At 36.3% G+C, this 15,302-nt stretch overlaps 1 protein-coding gene across 7 annotated transcripts in view; it reads left to right on the top strand.

Annotated features, from left to right (window-relative positions):
- LOC115232591 (dematin) overlaps nucleotides 1-15,302 on the top strand; it is a 170,425-nt gene that overhangs the window by 60,786 nt on the left and 94,337 nt on the right. For 5 of the 7 annotated variants that reach the window (XM_029802558.2, XM_036500486.1, XM_029802557.2 and 2 more), the window contains exon 2: nucleotides 4,390-4,851. In XM_029802558.2, the coding sequence (XP_029658418.1) occupies nucleotides 4,390-4,851 (462 nt within the window). Of the gene's footprint in view, nucleotides 1-4,389; nucleotides 4,852-14,465; nucleotides 14,592-15,302 lie in introns of those variants that run through there. The other 2 variants (XM_036500487.1, XM_036500488.1) reach the window with 2 other exon arrangements.

Here is a 15,302-nt window from a genome sequence, read left to right as displayed (position 1 = left end):
TCATATATACACACATAGACATACATGTAAATATGCACATATCGTCATCATTTAATGTCCATTTTTCCATGCTTGCAAAATTTCATTTATATGAGGGTGAGTCATTTATAATCCACAATCACTTATGCACTTTTTCCTATTGGCAGGAGGATTACTAGTCATGGTTTCTTTCTAGTCACTACTGTGCAGATTTGAACTTGAGTTGTTAATTAAGCTTATTATTACATTAACCATGGCCATTCCACTTTTTGATGCACTGAAGAAGAGGATCACCAGTGATCAATTTTTGAACTTTTCAGTCTATTTGTACACAATTTGTCATGGCAAAGCACTATTTCTACACACTTCAATGGATTTCTGCCAGTGATACACTTTCATCCTACAGGATTAATGAATGTTGCGCTTCTTGAGAGCTAGCAGAAAAAGAAGTAACTGTGCTTAATGGGCAATAACAACAATTTAATTGATGTTTCAAGTTTAAACTTGCATCACAAAGACTAGTTTTCTCACAAGAAACAAATGTATGTGCATTGCAGATAGTTGATGACTCACCCTCATATATATATATATGTGGAGGCGCAATGACCCAGTGGTTAGGATAGCGGACTCGCGGTCAGAGGATCGCGGTTTCGATTCCCAGACCGGGCGTTGTGAGTGTTTATTGAGCGAAAACACCTAAAGCTCCATGAGGCTCCGGCAGGGGGTGGTGGCGAACCCTGCCGTACTCTTTCGCCACAACTTTCTCTCACTCTTTCTTCTGTTGGCCTGCTCGCTTAGCCAGCGGGGTGGCGTTATTTAAAGGCTAAAACAATGCGAAGCGCATTGTGACCAGCGATGTGTAGCAACATCTGATAGTCTGGTCGGTCACGGTGATCACGGTGATATATATATATATATATACATAAATATTCTCCGTCTACTGAAGTATATATTCAAACAAGTGGATATTGAATGAAACGTTAGTTTGGATAATATGCTCATATCACACAGGACAAATAGTGCATGTGTATAAATATAATTTATGTGTGAGAAAAAGTTTGTATTTAATTTTGGCTTTTTCTTGATATTCTCATATTTTTGTTTTATCAATCATTTCTGCAGATTTGAAACAATCAAATATAAATTCTTTTTCGTTTCAAGACTTCACATATGACACTTGGAGTTTAATATAAATTCCATCAAGCCAGATGTTGCTTTTACAAGTCATATGTATAGTAATAATGAGAACATACCTGGCAGTATACCAAGTTAGCAGATGATGATAGTTTCATTGTATTTAGTGCATCATAGCAGCGTTTTAAGTACCATTATATAGGTAATAGGTAACCTGTAGTATCTCTTTATAATTGTCACTTCCAACATAGAACTTACTACTAAGGAATGATAAAATATATGTCGATAGTTCTTTAGCATTAGTCACCATGGCTAAAGCCATGTTGGGGCATTGTCTTGAGTTGATTAAGCTAAATTATTTTATTTATTTACTTAAGAACTTTCAATTTTATTCCTATGTCCTGTAAATTTAAATTTTTGAATCTTCTCCAAATGCTTCATGCCACATATTTTCTGTTGTATTGAAGTAACATAAAGTCTTTCTTTATAAATTTAAAAAAAGTAATAAAAATAAAGCAATCACAAAAAAGGTGTAAACTAGTTACTTCTGGCAGTACTTGAACAAAACTTGGCTCTCTTCCACAGAGTTTTGGAAAAAGTCCAATTGATTCCATAAGTTTGAATAATAGAAGAAACAGACTGACCAGTATAAGCATTAGAAACCTTAAATTTATATTATAAACCCTTATTTATCTGTACAATTATAAAATGATATTCTGTTAACATCTGGAATTATTTTTTTCTTATGAAGAATTCTGTTCTGTTTTCTTTTGTTTTTCTTTCAAAGTATGTAATTATTACAATGAGGTATAAAAGATATCTTGTTTGTTTCTTTGAGCAACATTATTTAAATTATCCATTCCTGTATATGAACACACATGCTCACATGCATGTGTGCTTGTACACACACACCTACACGCACACAAATATTTATAACTACATCCTGACAAGTTGCTTTATATTTGGAAATTCATACATGTAATTGCACTACATACTCTAGAATAAATCTTAAGACAGCAATTTTTTTACCCAAATTACAGTATACACTTATGCATACACAAATGATATATTTCAAGAGTTGAGATTTGTAACTTTTTAAGAGGAGTTGCAAGAATCCTTGGCTTCAAGTAGGAAAACTCAGTTATCAGTTCATGTCAGTTTATAAATTATAAAATTATGTAGTAATTTTTAATGAAAAACAACTGCTCACATTCAGTAGAAGTATGTCAGTTCAGATTAAATATAACCAAGCTCCATACAGTAGGAAACATTACAAAAACTGAAGAAGCCATTTGTGCTTGTTTATTCATATACTTATTTATTTGGTGTAGTAGGTTAATTTTTATGTTCATTGTTTTATATTCCCTTGGATTGAACAAACATGTTTTGAAATAAAAATAGGAACATTTTCTAAAATTGATTGAAAGAAGTCTGTTTAGTAAAGAGGAGCCTTACTTAAGTAATGATGAATCTTGATGTGTTTGGTGATAGGTATAATATCTTTGAGTGAAACTAAGTTCTAGTGTATTCAGTGATTTTCCAAGTATTTAGCCATTTTGTTTTTAGTGGAGAAATAACAATTAAAAAGTTTTGGTAGTTTTGTATAAACCAGAACAAATAGCATCCCCCAAAATGCAGGATAATTCATGTAACTTTGGAAACTTACTCTGTGTTTGAATAAGTTAAGAGTATTTAATAAAAGTCTAAAACCAAAAAACTAGGAATTACTATGATGTAATTTGATGGTGGTTATGGCAGTAGTGGCAGCTGCAACAGCAGTAGCAGCAGTGGTTGTGGAGCAATGGTGGTAGTGGTGGAGATAGTGAAGAAGCATTTACAGTGCACAGCTTCTGCCCTGCAAGTTGATCCAAAAGTTGGTGCTAAAGTACTGTGCTCTGCAAGGTGGTGAAAGCAAAACATCTGAAAGTTAAAAAAATATTCTGAGTCAGCCAAGAAAAAGCTTAAAGTTTCTATTTGAAGCCTGCAATTCTTTAAGATTTCCTAATGGCCATTAGCAGTGCTTTCTACATTCTGGAGTCATAACTTGCTATGCATCTTTCCCAAAATTATTCTTAATTGGCACTGCAAAAACATAGGGACAATTTCTGAAGATAATTGGATGAAGTGAGTTAAGTACAAAAGAGTCAAAGTGTTGATATAGTTGTGTACAAATAATTTCCAGAATATTCACTGATATTTTTTCTCAAATATTAAACTGATTTTGTGGACAAGAGCAAAAATTTGATTTAAGAAATTAAAAATTTGTAAAGTTGGTGTTTATTCATTTATCACAACAGATAAAGAATAAAGTCAAGTTCTGAGTTGCTTATACCACTCTTTCTATATTCCATAGATTACTAATGTTCATATGAAAGGTATAAACTGTTATTTCCTACTTATTTAAGATAAAATATGCTTGTTATTAATTTAATCTTGCTAGTTCAGCTAAATACAAGTAACTCTTCTTCATTTAAGGTTAAATGAATCTACCTAGCTTAGCTAAATGCATGTAACTCTCCTCACGTGAGGTAAAAATTAATCTACCTAGCTTAACTAAATGCAAATAAGCCTCCCTTCATCATTCACTGATCCCACTTAAATGAGTTATTCATGTTTAAAAGGATTCCCAGTCTGATTAACACCTTAAACTAGTGTTTCTTTGATTTTTGTCTTTCTCATAAATTAAAAAAAAAAAACACAATGGAAATACATATTTTTAAACTGACATAATTAAGTTTGAATTAATTGGTTTCAATAAACGAAGTAAAGTTTTACAGTCTCATTCATCTGCAGTTATCATTCCAAAATTATTTAGAGCTGAAATCTTTTTCTTTTCCCTGGTTTCTGTCAGTCAGTCATCTCTGATACTTAGACATTTCTTATATGCTTCCCACCTTAGGTTAAAGCTTTGTTTTTACCTGGAATTCTATTATTTTCAAAGAAATGGTGCTTCAAGTGAAAGTGAAAATTATTTTTCACTGCAATGAGTAGCATCATAGCTAAATTATGCAAAGCTCTGGGACTATTGATTCCTGGAATTACATTGTTTCAGCTGATGCAATGGATTTTTGAATAAGACGCTTGATTCTGTTATCCTTAATTATTCATGCTTATTTTTTTATGCCATAAATTTTGCAAAAAAAAAATAAATTTAAGTAAGTGGAAAGTTATATTAAGATATTGTTATGTAAGATCTGTTATAAACTGTTTAAAATTGTTATTTTTTTTAAATTGTAAAAAGATAAATACAACAGTCCTATGCAATTTTATTTTCAGGTCAAAAGCAAAGTAAAGCAAAAGATGTAAATGGAGAAAATGAGACACAGTCAAGGGATTACTTAGAAAGATCTTCAAAACGCTCTTCTAATCGTTCTATAGGCTCTGCAAGCAGAGAAACTACTCCGGCAAATGAACAGCCAGCTAAAGCATTTCCAGCCACTGATCCTAATAATGATTTAGCCAAAGACAAATCATTATCAGGCGTGGAGACTGAGCAAATTATATCCCCTGTTAAGTTACAAAAAGAGGAAACCGTTTGTGATAAACAATCACAGAAATCCGATCCTCATGAATCCACTCCCCACCCCAAGTCAGAATCCCAGCCTAATTTTGATCATTCTGTTCCTCTAACTCCTCTAATAGTCAATGACATTGAAAACAACCATATATCAAAGCCACGGGCAGCTTCTACTCCTGCAACTGCAAATGGTATGATGGAAGGAACAACTCCACCACTCAGTAAGTATATCACTTCTAACCCTCATTAACATCATCATGTAACTTATTTTCATACATTCAGTGCGGGAGTTCTTTGAATGGGCGTGTCTTTTAATCTCTTGCCAGTTATTCTCTCCTTAGTTCCTTTCTCTCTCTTCCTAACCCACTTGGTTTTCATTATTTTCCATTTTTTCTAATATTTTCTCACTTAATTTTCACAAGTAATTCTCTCGACATAATAGTCCTTCCTTAATCTTATTCTTGTGATTAGTACTTAATGTTTTTTTATTTGCCTGCCTGTACTCTTGTACATTGAACTTCAATAATATATGCCCCAACCAATTTTTTGACTGAAGTGATTCTTGATTCTCTTCCATCATCATCATCATCGTTTAACGTCCGCGTTCCATGCTAGCATGGATTGGACGGTTCGACTGGGGTCTGGGAAGCCAGGAGGCTGCATCAGGCCCAGTCTGATCTGGCAGTGTTTCTGGGCATCCAGCTGTAGAAACATTGCCAGATCAGACTGGGCCTGGTGCAGCCTCCTGGCTTCCCAGACTCCAGTCGAACCGTCCAATCCATGCTAGCATGAAAAGCAAGCGTTAAACGATGATGATGATGATGATGGAGCAGTTGTTGGTAGAGAATCAAGAATCATTTCAGTCAAAAAATTGGTTGGGGCATATGACCGATTACAGGGATCTATTGATAAAGGTACAATTTAACCTCTGAATTAGTATAACCTTAACAACTACTGTCAAAAACAAATGTATTCAATGATATATTTGTGTGTTATCTATTATGCTACTGGATTAAATTCTGTGTTATGAATTGAAGTGCTGAAAGTTAATAGGACAAGTCCAACTGGCATATCTCTATTGTAAACCAACTAACTAACTCCTCCCAGTTTAAATGATAAGTCAGGCTATTTGCAAACCTCTCACCCCACAGAACTTTCAGAAAAGCACTATTGTTTGTAAAAAGAAAGGCCTTTTTGGTATGTCAAAAAAATAGGAAACGTGTGTATGAGTATGTATGTGTGTGCGTTATCAGGAGTTTTGTTCTCTGTTCCAGTAGGATATAAATGGTGGTGGTGTGTGATTTATTGTGTCTGCAGTGAAATAGTATGAAACAGTAAAGTGAATATGATATGACCCAAGAAGAGGGGCAAAGCCTTTGAAAAGTTAACACAAATAAGAACCACAATGGTTGAGTGGTGAATTGCTGGATCATTGAGCTGAGTTTTATGATTTCAAATGATGTTTCTGATAGCTGATAGCAATGATTGTAGAGCTTCATTCACTGAGATAGGTAACTCATGTTAAACTATATTGAATTTGGCAAAGAATGCCGTTTTAGCAGGCAAGCTGAATCTAGACTTATTGTATACGTGTGCACATGGTGTGCTCTCTCTTCTCTCTCTCTCTCTTTCGCACACACACACACACACACACACTGTCTTCAAAATACCCTAAGAGTACATTTGCACTCAAGCTTCATATTTTCTTTACAAGTATCCATTTTCTAGCATCTTTGGTGGGTGTGATGACTTTTGGTTGGGTGTGTAGTAGAGTGTATAATGGTCTCAAATATATTGCAGGATGCTTAATGGCATGTATATATGTAGAGTGGTGTGTGTTGTTGTTCAGCCTTTTGTCAGCCCTATTGAGCAAACCTATGATGAAAGTGATCCCAACCATGGCCATCCTTATCCAATGTGCTTCTTCCTTTTTTTTTTCCATAAGATTGTGGAGCATAGTATTTAAGTTTAGTGATCACATAAAAGCCTTGTCATTGGCTTGTAGTGGTGCACGTGTTGTAGGTGGTATAGTAGTGTATGTAATGGTATATATGTAGTTTTGTATATGTAGTGGTGTATACAGTAGTGCATATATAGTTGTGTGTAGAATAGAGTACGAGGGGCGTTCAATAAGTAATGCTTCTGACCCACTTGCAGTTATTTGATCTAGCTGAAATTTTGCATGTACAATTATTTATATCTTTATAGATTAAGTGGCAAATTACAGCTCTGGACTAATTGTGGTTTCTGATTTACAAGTGTTTGAACTGAGTCAAGTGTGAAATGGAGCCTGTTGAGTGTCGAGCAGTGATCCGGTTTTTGTATTTGAAAGAACGCACACCACGGGAGACTTTTGATGAAATGAAAGTAACTTATGGTGATGATGCCCCATCATATGACCTTGTAAAACGCTGGCATCGTGAATTCAAACATGGTCGGAACTCTGTGGAAACAGCTCCCAGATCTGGTCGCCCCCTTCTGCCATTGATGAGGCATCTGTCCGTCATGTTGAGGCTGCCATTTTGGAAGATCGACGCATAACTATTCGCCAAATAGCCCATGAGGTCAAGATTAGTACCGGGTCTGTGGAAACTATCATTCATGACCATTTGCATATGCAAAAGATGGATTCCCAGGTTGCTCACATCTTTCCAGAAGCAAGAACATGTCGATTGCTCGAGGATGAATTTGGAGATGTGCCAAGAAGATGAGTCAAAATTTTTCAAAAGACTGATTGCACAGGATGAAACCTGGGTCCATCACTATGATCCAGAGACCAAAGCCCAGTCAATGCAGTGGAAGCACCGTGACTCACCTCCTCCAAAGAAGGCAAGGGTGCAGCCTTCTGCTGGCAAGGTCATGCTCACAGTCTTCTGGGACCTGGACGGAGTACTGATGACAGATTTCCTGGCAAAGAGTGCCACAATTACAGAAGCCTTATTATGCTTCACTTTTGAGGAAATTAAGAGAAGCTATCAAAATCAAGAGGCGGGGCAAGATCAGCAAAGGCATCCTCCTCTTGCAGGACAACGCTCTGGTTCACAACTCGCGTGTCGCCAGATCAGAAACACAGGCGTGCAGCTATGAACTCATCCCCCATCCCCCCTACTCTCCTGACCTTGCACCCTCTGATTTTCACCTCTTCCCAGCCATGAAGTTGTTTTTGAAAGGAAAGCGTTTCCCAGATCATGCAGCCTTGATTTCTGAAGTCACGTCGTGGTTGGAGGACCAAGCTGGGGGTCTTCTACAAAAACGATCTTCAGAGCTGCATCAAACGATGTGAGAAATGCGTAGCTCTGGGTGGTTCCTATGTAGAAAAAGACTAATAACTGTGCCAAGTTTCGTTGCTCTACTGCTATGGGAAGTGGGTCAGGGGCATTACTTATTGAACGCCCCTCGTATGTATATATACTCGTGTGAGTAATAAAGGATGAATATTTGCATGTGTAATAGTGTGTATATAATTATATAGTGGTGTAGGTGGTAGTAGCAGTGTGAATGGTGTATGTGTAGTTGTGTTTAAAGTGGTATATGTGAGTATGTTCTTGTATACGTAGTGCTTTATGTGTAATTATGAAGCAAGTGATATATGCGTACTTGTGTGTGTCTTGGTGTATGTAAGGTTGTATGTAATGTCATCGTGTTTATCTGCTCAGCTAGCTTGTCTACTATTACTAAGATAGCTGCTAAGTATGCCTCTTGGATACATCACTTTCACCCGAATTGCCTTTCTTATTGAAACTGTACCATCATTGAAGGATAGTATCTTTAGACAAGTCACATTACTGACCTGACTTAACCAGGCTGAAAATAGATACTCCATCAGTTGCTTGACAGAGTGGTTTGCATTAAGGAAAGCATTCAAGTTGAAAAATATTATACAACAACGGTTTCAGCAAATATCTATATTAGCAGAAGTTTAACTCGTGTTAGCTTGAAAGAAAGAAGTGAAAGACAATCTAAGTGATGTGATCAAATGGGAAGAATAAAGTATTAAAATGATGTGAGCAAGTAATGCAAACTGAGTATTAATTTATTGCAGAAATAGTCTGGCTAGCCTAAGCAAAGATTAGAATAAGCTCATAGACAAATCTCTGTGAGATAAAATACAAGAATAAAAAAGAGAGTATTCTGCATTCTATATAATCAATTGGTTTAACTAGAAATGAAAGAATATGGATAAGGACAAAGTAAATATTTTACTGTTTTGTTAACCTATGAATAAAGTAAAATATATTTTATGTCATTTCGCTCTCCAAATAATGTCTCCTACATTATCTCCAAACTGGATAAATCAAATGCTTCAAAATCAATATTTTCTGGTCTGAAAATAGATTTCTATCATCTTTTTTCATGCTATAATATTTTATAGAAATGTTTTACAAATTACATTAAAATAAATTAAATGTTATCTTTGCTAAGCCAACTAGTTATTACTGTATATTCTCAGGTCAGCCCTTATTGGCAAACTATGACCAAAGGCATTCTAGCCATGACCAACCTGTCTTTTTGTATATCAGAGGTCATATTATCCAATATATCTTCCATGTTTTGAGATGTTAGGGTGTAATTTGAGGGAGATTAGGCTGTTGTTTATAGCAGGTTGAGCAACCAAAATCTGAAATTTTTCTATGAGCTTATTTTAAGTATATATGTGGTTGGCCAATCTTTTGCTTGGTTTTAATGATCTTGTTTAGGTGAATAGGTCCAGAATTTTATAAGATTGCTTGCTAGAGTGACCTGACAAGACTGAATAGCTCAAAGTTCTTTGTATTAACTGACAAACAAGTCGAAAGAAATTGATTAGCGTCCTATTCAAGACTATTCAGTCTAAAGTGGATGCAATTATACACACCTTTCTTGGGTCAATAATTACAAATAATTTCTCTTATTGTAATGTTTCTAGTTTCCTGCTAAGTTGATATCAGATAGCTTCCTGCCATTGTTAAATAGCTGTACTTAGTAGCTTGTTTTGACCTTGAGAATGCAGATGCAGCTCTGCATTTTTGGTTGGAATAATATCAAAAACTATGTAAAGCTATGTAAAGTTACAATACCGGAATTAAGTGCACATGTCAATATTAGAATTAATTTTAACTAGTTTGCACCACAAATTCATACATTAGAGGCTCTTAATGAAACATTCTCAAGGAGTTGGTGAGTCTCTATTCTCTGTTACTATTCTCCAGGTTGTCAAATCATCCCTCTAAATGACCTTAGAGAAGAAACACTTGTTGGTAATCTCCAGTATGCAGTAGTTGTGTGGAATGAGAGAAAAAATAGTTTATATATATATATATATCTGTAAATGATGCAGAGGTGGAAATCCATGCCACCGTCTGAAGAGATGGTGGCGTGGATTTCCACCTCGGCATCCGAAACTCGGAGTTTTATCTTGGCTACCGAATAATTGTCATGTATTACATTTACAGATAAATTCCTCTATATAATATCGAGGTCTCTTTCCTTCTTTTGTTATCTTACCGTTTTTATCAATATATATATATATATATATATATATATATATATATATATATATCATCATCATCATCATCATCGTTTAACGTCCGCTTTCCGCGCTAGCACGGGTTGGACGGTTCGACCGGGTCTGGGAAGCCAGGGGCCGCTCCAGGCTCCAGTCTGAATCTGGCAGAGTTTCTACGGCTGGATGCCCTTCCTAACGCCAACCACTCCGTGAGTGGATTGGGTGCCTTTTACGTGCCACCTGCACAGGGGCCGGAGGGTCCGGCATCATCACGATCGGTTCGAGCATTTTAACGTGTCAGCGGCACGGGGGCAACGAGGTCCGGGGTACTTTGGGGATCGGGGTACTTTGGGGATCCAGGATACTTTGGGGATCCGGGGTACTTAGAATGGGTAGGGGGTATGTGGAATTGCTGCAGAAAGCAGCCGGGTCTTTGTAGTCACAGCATATCTCCAGAGATCTCGGTCCTTTGCCATTGCCTCAGTGAGGCCAATGCTCTGAGGTCATGCTTGACCACCTCATCCCATGTCTTCCTGGGTCTACCTCTCCCCCTGATACCTTCAACTGTTTGGGAGTGGCACTTCTTCACACATCTCTCTTCATCCATCCGCAGCACATGACCATACCATCGCAAGCGTCGCTCTTGCACACCACATCTGATGCTTCTTATATCCAGCATTTCTCTCAGGATACTTACACTCTGTTTTGCGTGCACACTGACACTACACATCCAGCGGATCATGCTAGCTTCATTTCTTTCAAGTCTACGCATGTCTTCTGCAGTCACAGCCCATGTTTCATTACCGTGAAGCATGGCAGTTCGCACACATGCATCATACAATCTACCTTTTGCTCTGAGGGAGAGACCTTTTGTTGCCAGTAGGGGTAGGAGCTTCTGAACTTTGCCCAGACTATTCGTATTCTAGTGGTGATACTCTCTGTGCATCCACCTCCGCTACTAACTTGGTCACCCAGGTAGCGGAAACTATCAACTACTTCTAGTTTCTCTCCCTGGAGTGTGATGGAATCTGTTTTCTGAGTGTCTGTTGTGTCTATTGTCCCTGTGCATCTGCCGCACATGAAAGCTATCTTATCTGTTAATTTCCCTTTAATGTTGCTGCACCTCTTATGTGTCCATAACTTACATTGGGTGCATCTTATGGAGTTTCTACCTGTACCTTTCCTACAGGTTGAGCAGGCCACCTACCCGAGGGGATGTGTGCTGAGTACCTCTTGCTGCTTACTAATACTTTGGTCTTTGCTACATTTATTCTAAGGCCCTTTGATTCCAATCCTTGCTTCCACACCCGAAATTTCTCTTCTAGTTCCGGTAGTGATTCTGCTATGAGAGCTAGGTCATCGGCATAGAGGAGCTCCCAGGGGCATCCCGTTTTGAATTCCTCTGTTATTGCCTGAAGGACTATGATGAATAAAAGGGGACTGAGGGCTGAGCCCTGGTGCACACCTACTTCTACCCGGAATTCTTCACTATATTCGTTGCCAATCCTAACCTTGCTGACAGCCTCTCTGTATAGAGCCTGTACAGCCCTTATTAGCCATTCTTCAATCTCCAGTTTCCGCATCGACCACCAGATAAGGGAACGGGGAACCCTGTCAAAGGCTTTCTCCAAGTCTACAAAAGCTATGTAGAGGGGTTTATCTTTAGCTAGGTACTTCTCCTGCAGTTGTCGGACCAGGAATATAGCATCAGTGGTGCTTCTACCTGGTACAAAACCGAACTGCATTTCATCTAAACAAATTCTCTCCCTATATATATATATACAGGGTCAGGCAAAATGATCTGACACATTTGTAGGTTAAATAAAAGGCAAATGGAGTAAAGAAACAAAAAAGTGTTTTTATTTTTGAAAAGTACATATAATGCCATTTTGTTTCATTATGTTTTAAAAATTAAATCAGTCAAATGGGATCCATTATTGTCCACACACTGTCGAAGGCGTTCACGAAAGTTGTCAATAACTCGGCGGGTCATTTCATGTGGAATGGCAGTAATTTCTTGACGAATTGCATCTTTAAGTTGTTCAATAGATTGAGGGCGATTCATGTATACCTTTGACTTGAGGTATCCCCAGAGAAAAAAATCGCACGGATTTAAATCAAGTAAACGGGCGGGCCAACCGATGTCACCACGCAATGAGATCAAATGACCAGGGAACACTCCTCAAAATCCCCATCGCACGTCAAGAAGTGTGGGCTGTTACTCCATCCTGTTGAAACCAAACATTGTCCATATCGTGGAGCATATTCAATTTTGGTCTGAGAAAAGTCTCTAGCATCTCACAATATCGATCAGAGTTCACAGTCACTGTAACGTTGTCTTCTTCGAATAAGTACAGACCCCACATACCAAATTCTGCCACAGCACACCATACAGTCACCCGAGGACAATGCAAAGGGCGTTCATGCAACTCACGAGGGTTGTTCTTGGCCCAGTATCTGAAGTTTTGCTTATTCACTGTGCCACACACGCCTTTGACAGTGTGTGGACAATAATGGATCCCATTTGACTGATTTAATTTTTAAAACATAATGAAACAAAATGGCATTATATGTACTTTACAAAAATAAAAACACTTTTTTGTTTCTTTACTTCATTTGCCTTTTATTTAACCTACAAATGTGTCAGATCATTTTGCCTGACCCTGTATATATATATATATATATATGTATATATATACATATATAAAGTGCATCTGTTAATCTTTATCAAGTTATATATATCTTGGTAACTTTCTTTCCAACCAGTTAAATGCGTTTTACTTATCACATTCTCTTAATAACTATGTGTTTTAGATCACATTAGCATATCTGTGTTGTGGGTTTTGGTGTGAAAGACCTGTGATATAATTTCTTTTCAATTTTATACTTTTTATATCATTTTTGTATCATGTTAATGGTTTAAGAATTCAGCTCTACACATCCTACTTTTTGCAAGAAGTTTATTAAATTAATTTAAACTTTCTAGGTTGTTACATTATATTTGTTTATGCCACATTTTAGTAGCTCTGTTGTCAAACCATATTCAAATGTGCCATTACTAAACAGATATATATATTGTGTTTCAAGCTGGTATTTTAAACGCAGCTTAAAAGGGTCTTATATACAGGTTAGTACGTAAAGCTATGGTAGTATTTTACCTACTGTGATACCTACATTCATGGTTTGGTTGTCACCTGAAGAAGACATCATATTGTTGATGGAAGAAACATGAAATTTATGCATTTGAAAAGTGATACCTTTTGAGCATCAATAGTGCCAGACATTTTTACCATTACTTCATTATTTCTTCACATAGTTTTATTTTTAAGTGTCTCTCAATGTTCTAATTTCAAATGCTTCCAAAGGCTGGCTTTAAGGTGGTGGTTCTCAAATTCACAAAGCCCAGCATTCCCAACAAATGTTGATGGAATCTTTTGTCTTCTTCCTTCTTTATTAATATAAAAACAAAATAAAGCTTGCAGTTATGTAATTCTTCTATCTTTGCTATGGTGCTGCACTAGTTTTATGAAGTTAAAATCTATCTCATTTACTAAACATGGTAAGCAATTCATCTGTTCTCTCCTAGAGGGACCTGCATTCTTCCTATGAGAAACATTGCTTTAAGGAATAATTAAAACCAGTTATATACTGATACCTGATTTTATCAACTCTATTCAACTCTCCCAAACAAAATATTAGATCTGTACTTGTATAGAAAAAAAAAATTGATGTATGTTCAAGTCTTTTAAAATTGAGTGTTAAGCATTACTTAAGATTTTAAAAAAGTATAAAAAGTATATAACCTTCTTAAATTGTAATCTCTTCAACTCACCTTGAAATATTGTTTAAAGTAATTAACCTGTATGCATGCATGTGCACTTGTACACACACACACACACATATACACGCATGCTTACACACACACACACACACACAAACACACATACACACACAATACAACTAACATATGCATATGTATAGTTATTTCTATCTGAGGGTGAATAGCTTAGCTTTTATCATTATATTAGAATGTATAATCACTTTTCACTGTTATCTGTCCTCTGTATCTGAATTTTTGCATATTTTCTCCTCAATGCCGGTTACTAACTAGTAGCATATATTGAAAGAGCATGTGGCATATAATTTTTTTACCTTATTACTAAGGTACTTATCAATGAAACCCAGTGCACTCATTCCTAGCTTACATTTTCTGTCCTCCCTCTACTTTTACTCCTACCTGTGTTTTGAGTTACTTGATAGTTTGACAGAAATCCAACCCATTTCATAAATAGTTAGAAGTCTCATTACCACTGTGATTACAAAGCTCTCTGGCTTTACACTGTTTGGCCTCTTTCTCATACACAGTATTTCCTCTCCTACTATCTTTGGTGATAGAGTTCATTTAATGCTTTACTGTGAGGAATACATTTACTGTAAGGCTGATGAGAAATCCTTTTAAATCACCTCAGATGACAGGTAAATATTTCAATATCTAAACTCTGTATTTAGGTTTAGATTTCTTTTCCATTTCTCAATGTATTTAAATTACATTACATGGCTAGATTAACCAACAAACATTTATTTCTGTCTGTTTACCTGTTGCCAGAATAGTGATCTGTATAAAACATTTTCTCAAAATAATCTTGTACTATAAAAGGAAAATTTAGGCTGTTGAAATATTTTGTCTGTTTCGTTTGGAGTACAGTAGCGTCTTTAAATGCTTCACTATTTGTGTTCACACACGTGCATCTAACGTGTGCGCCTGTATTTAAGTCAGCCACCCCTCCCCCCTTACGTTCTTCTTCATAATTATTTATTAAAAAATACTGAAATATTTTCTACATTCTTCTATCCAGAGTAACTTTCTCTTGTTTTATGTACAGAAGAGTTCTTCCTTTATACATAAATATAAAAGAAATAAGATCAAAAACTAAAACAGAAAGTAATGTAGTATTGTTGCTATAACATTCCAACTGAATGTTATCAACATTCTTTTTGGGATAGAAGCTTCTCAGCACATCTTTGGTACTTGAATTTATTCACAAATAGCTTTAGTCTCAATTGGGTCAACTGTATATACCAGTATGAAAATACAACTAGTTTATGCTTTATGATTACTATATCTGCAACCATTATTTTGAAAAGCAGAATAGGCAAGTCCTGGACAATATGCCTTGCTGTATTTAT

Source organism: Octopus sinensis, linkage group LG2, assembly GCF_006345805.1.
Source record: "Octopus sinensis linkage group LG2, ASM634580v1, whole genome shotgun sequence".
NCBI lineage: Eukaryota > Metazoa > Mollusca > Cephalopoda > Octopoda > Octopodidae > Octopus > Octopus sinensis.
This window is presented reverse-complemented; position numbering and strand designations above follow the sequence as displayed.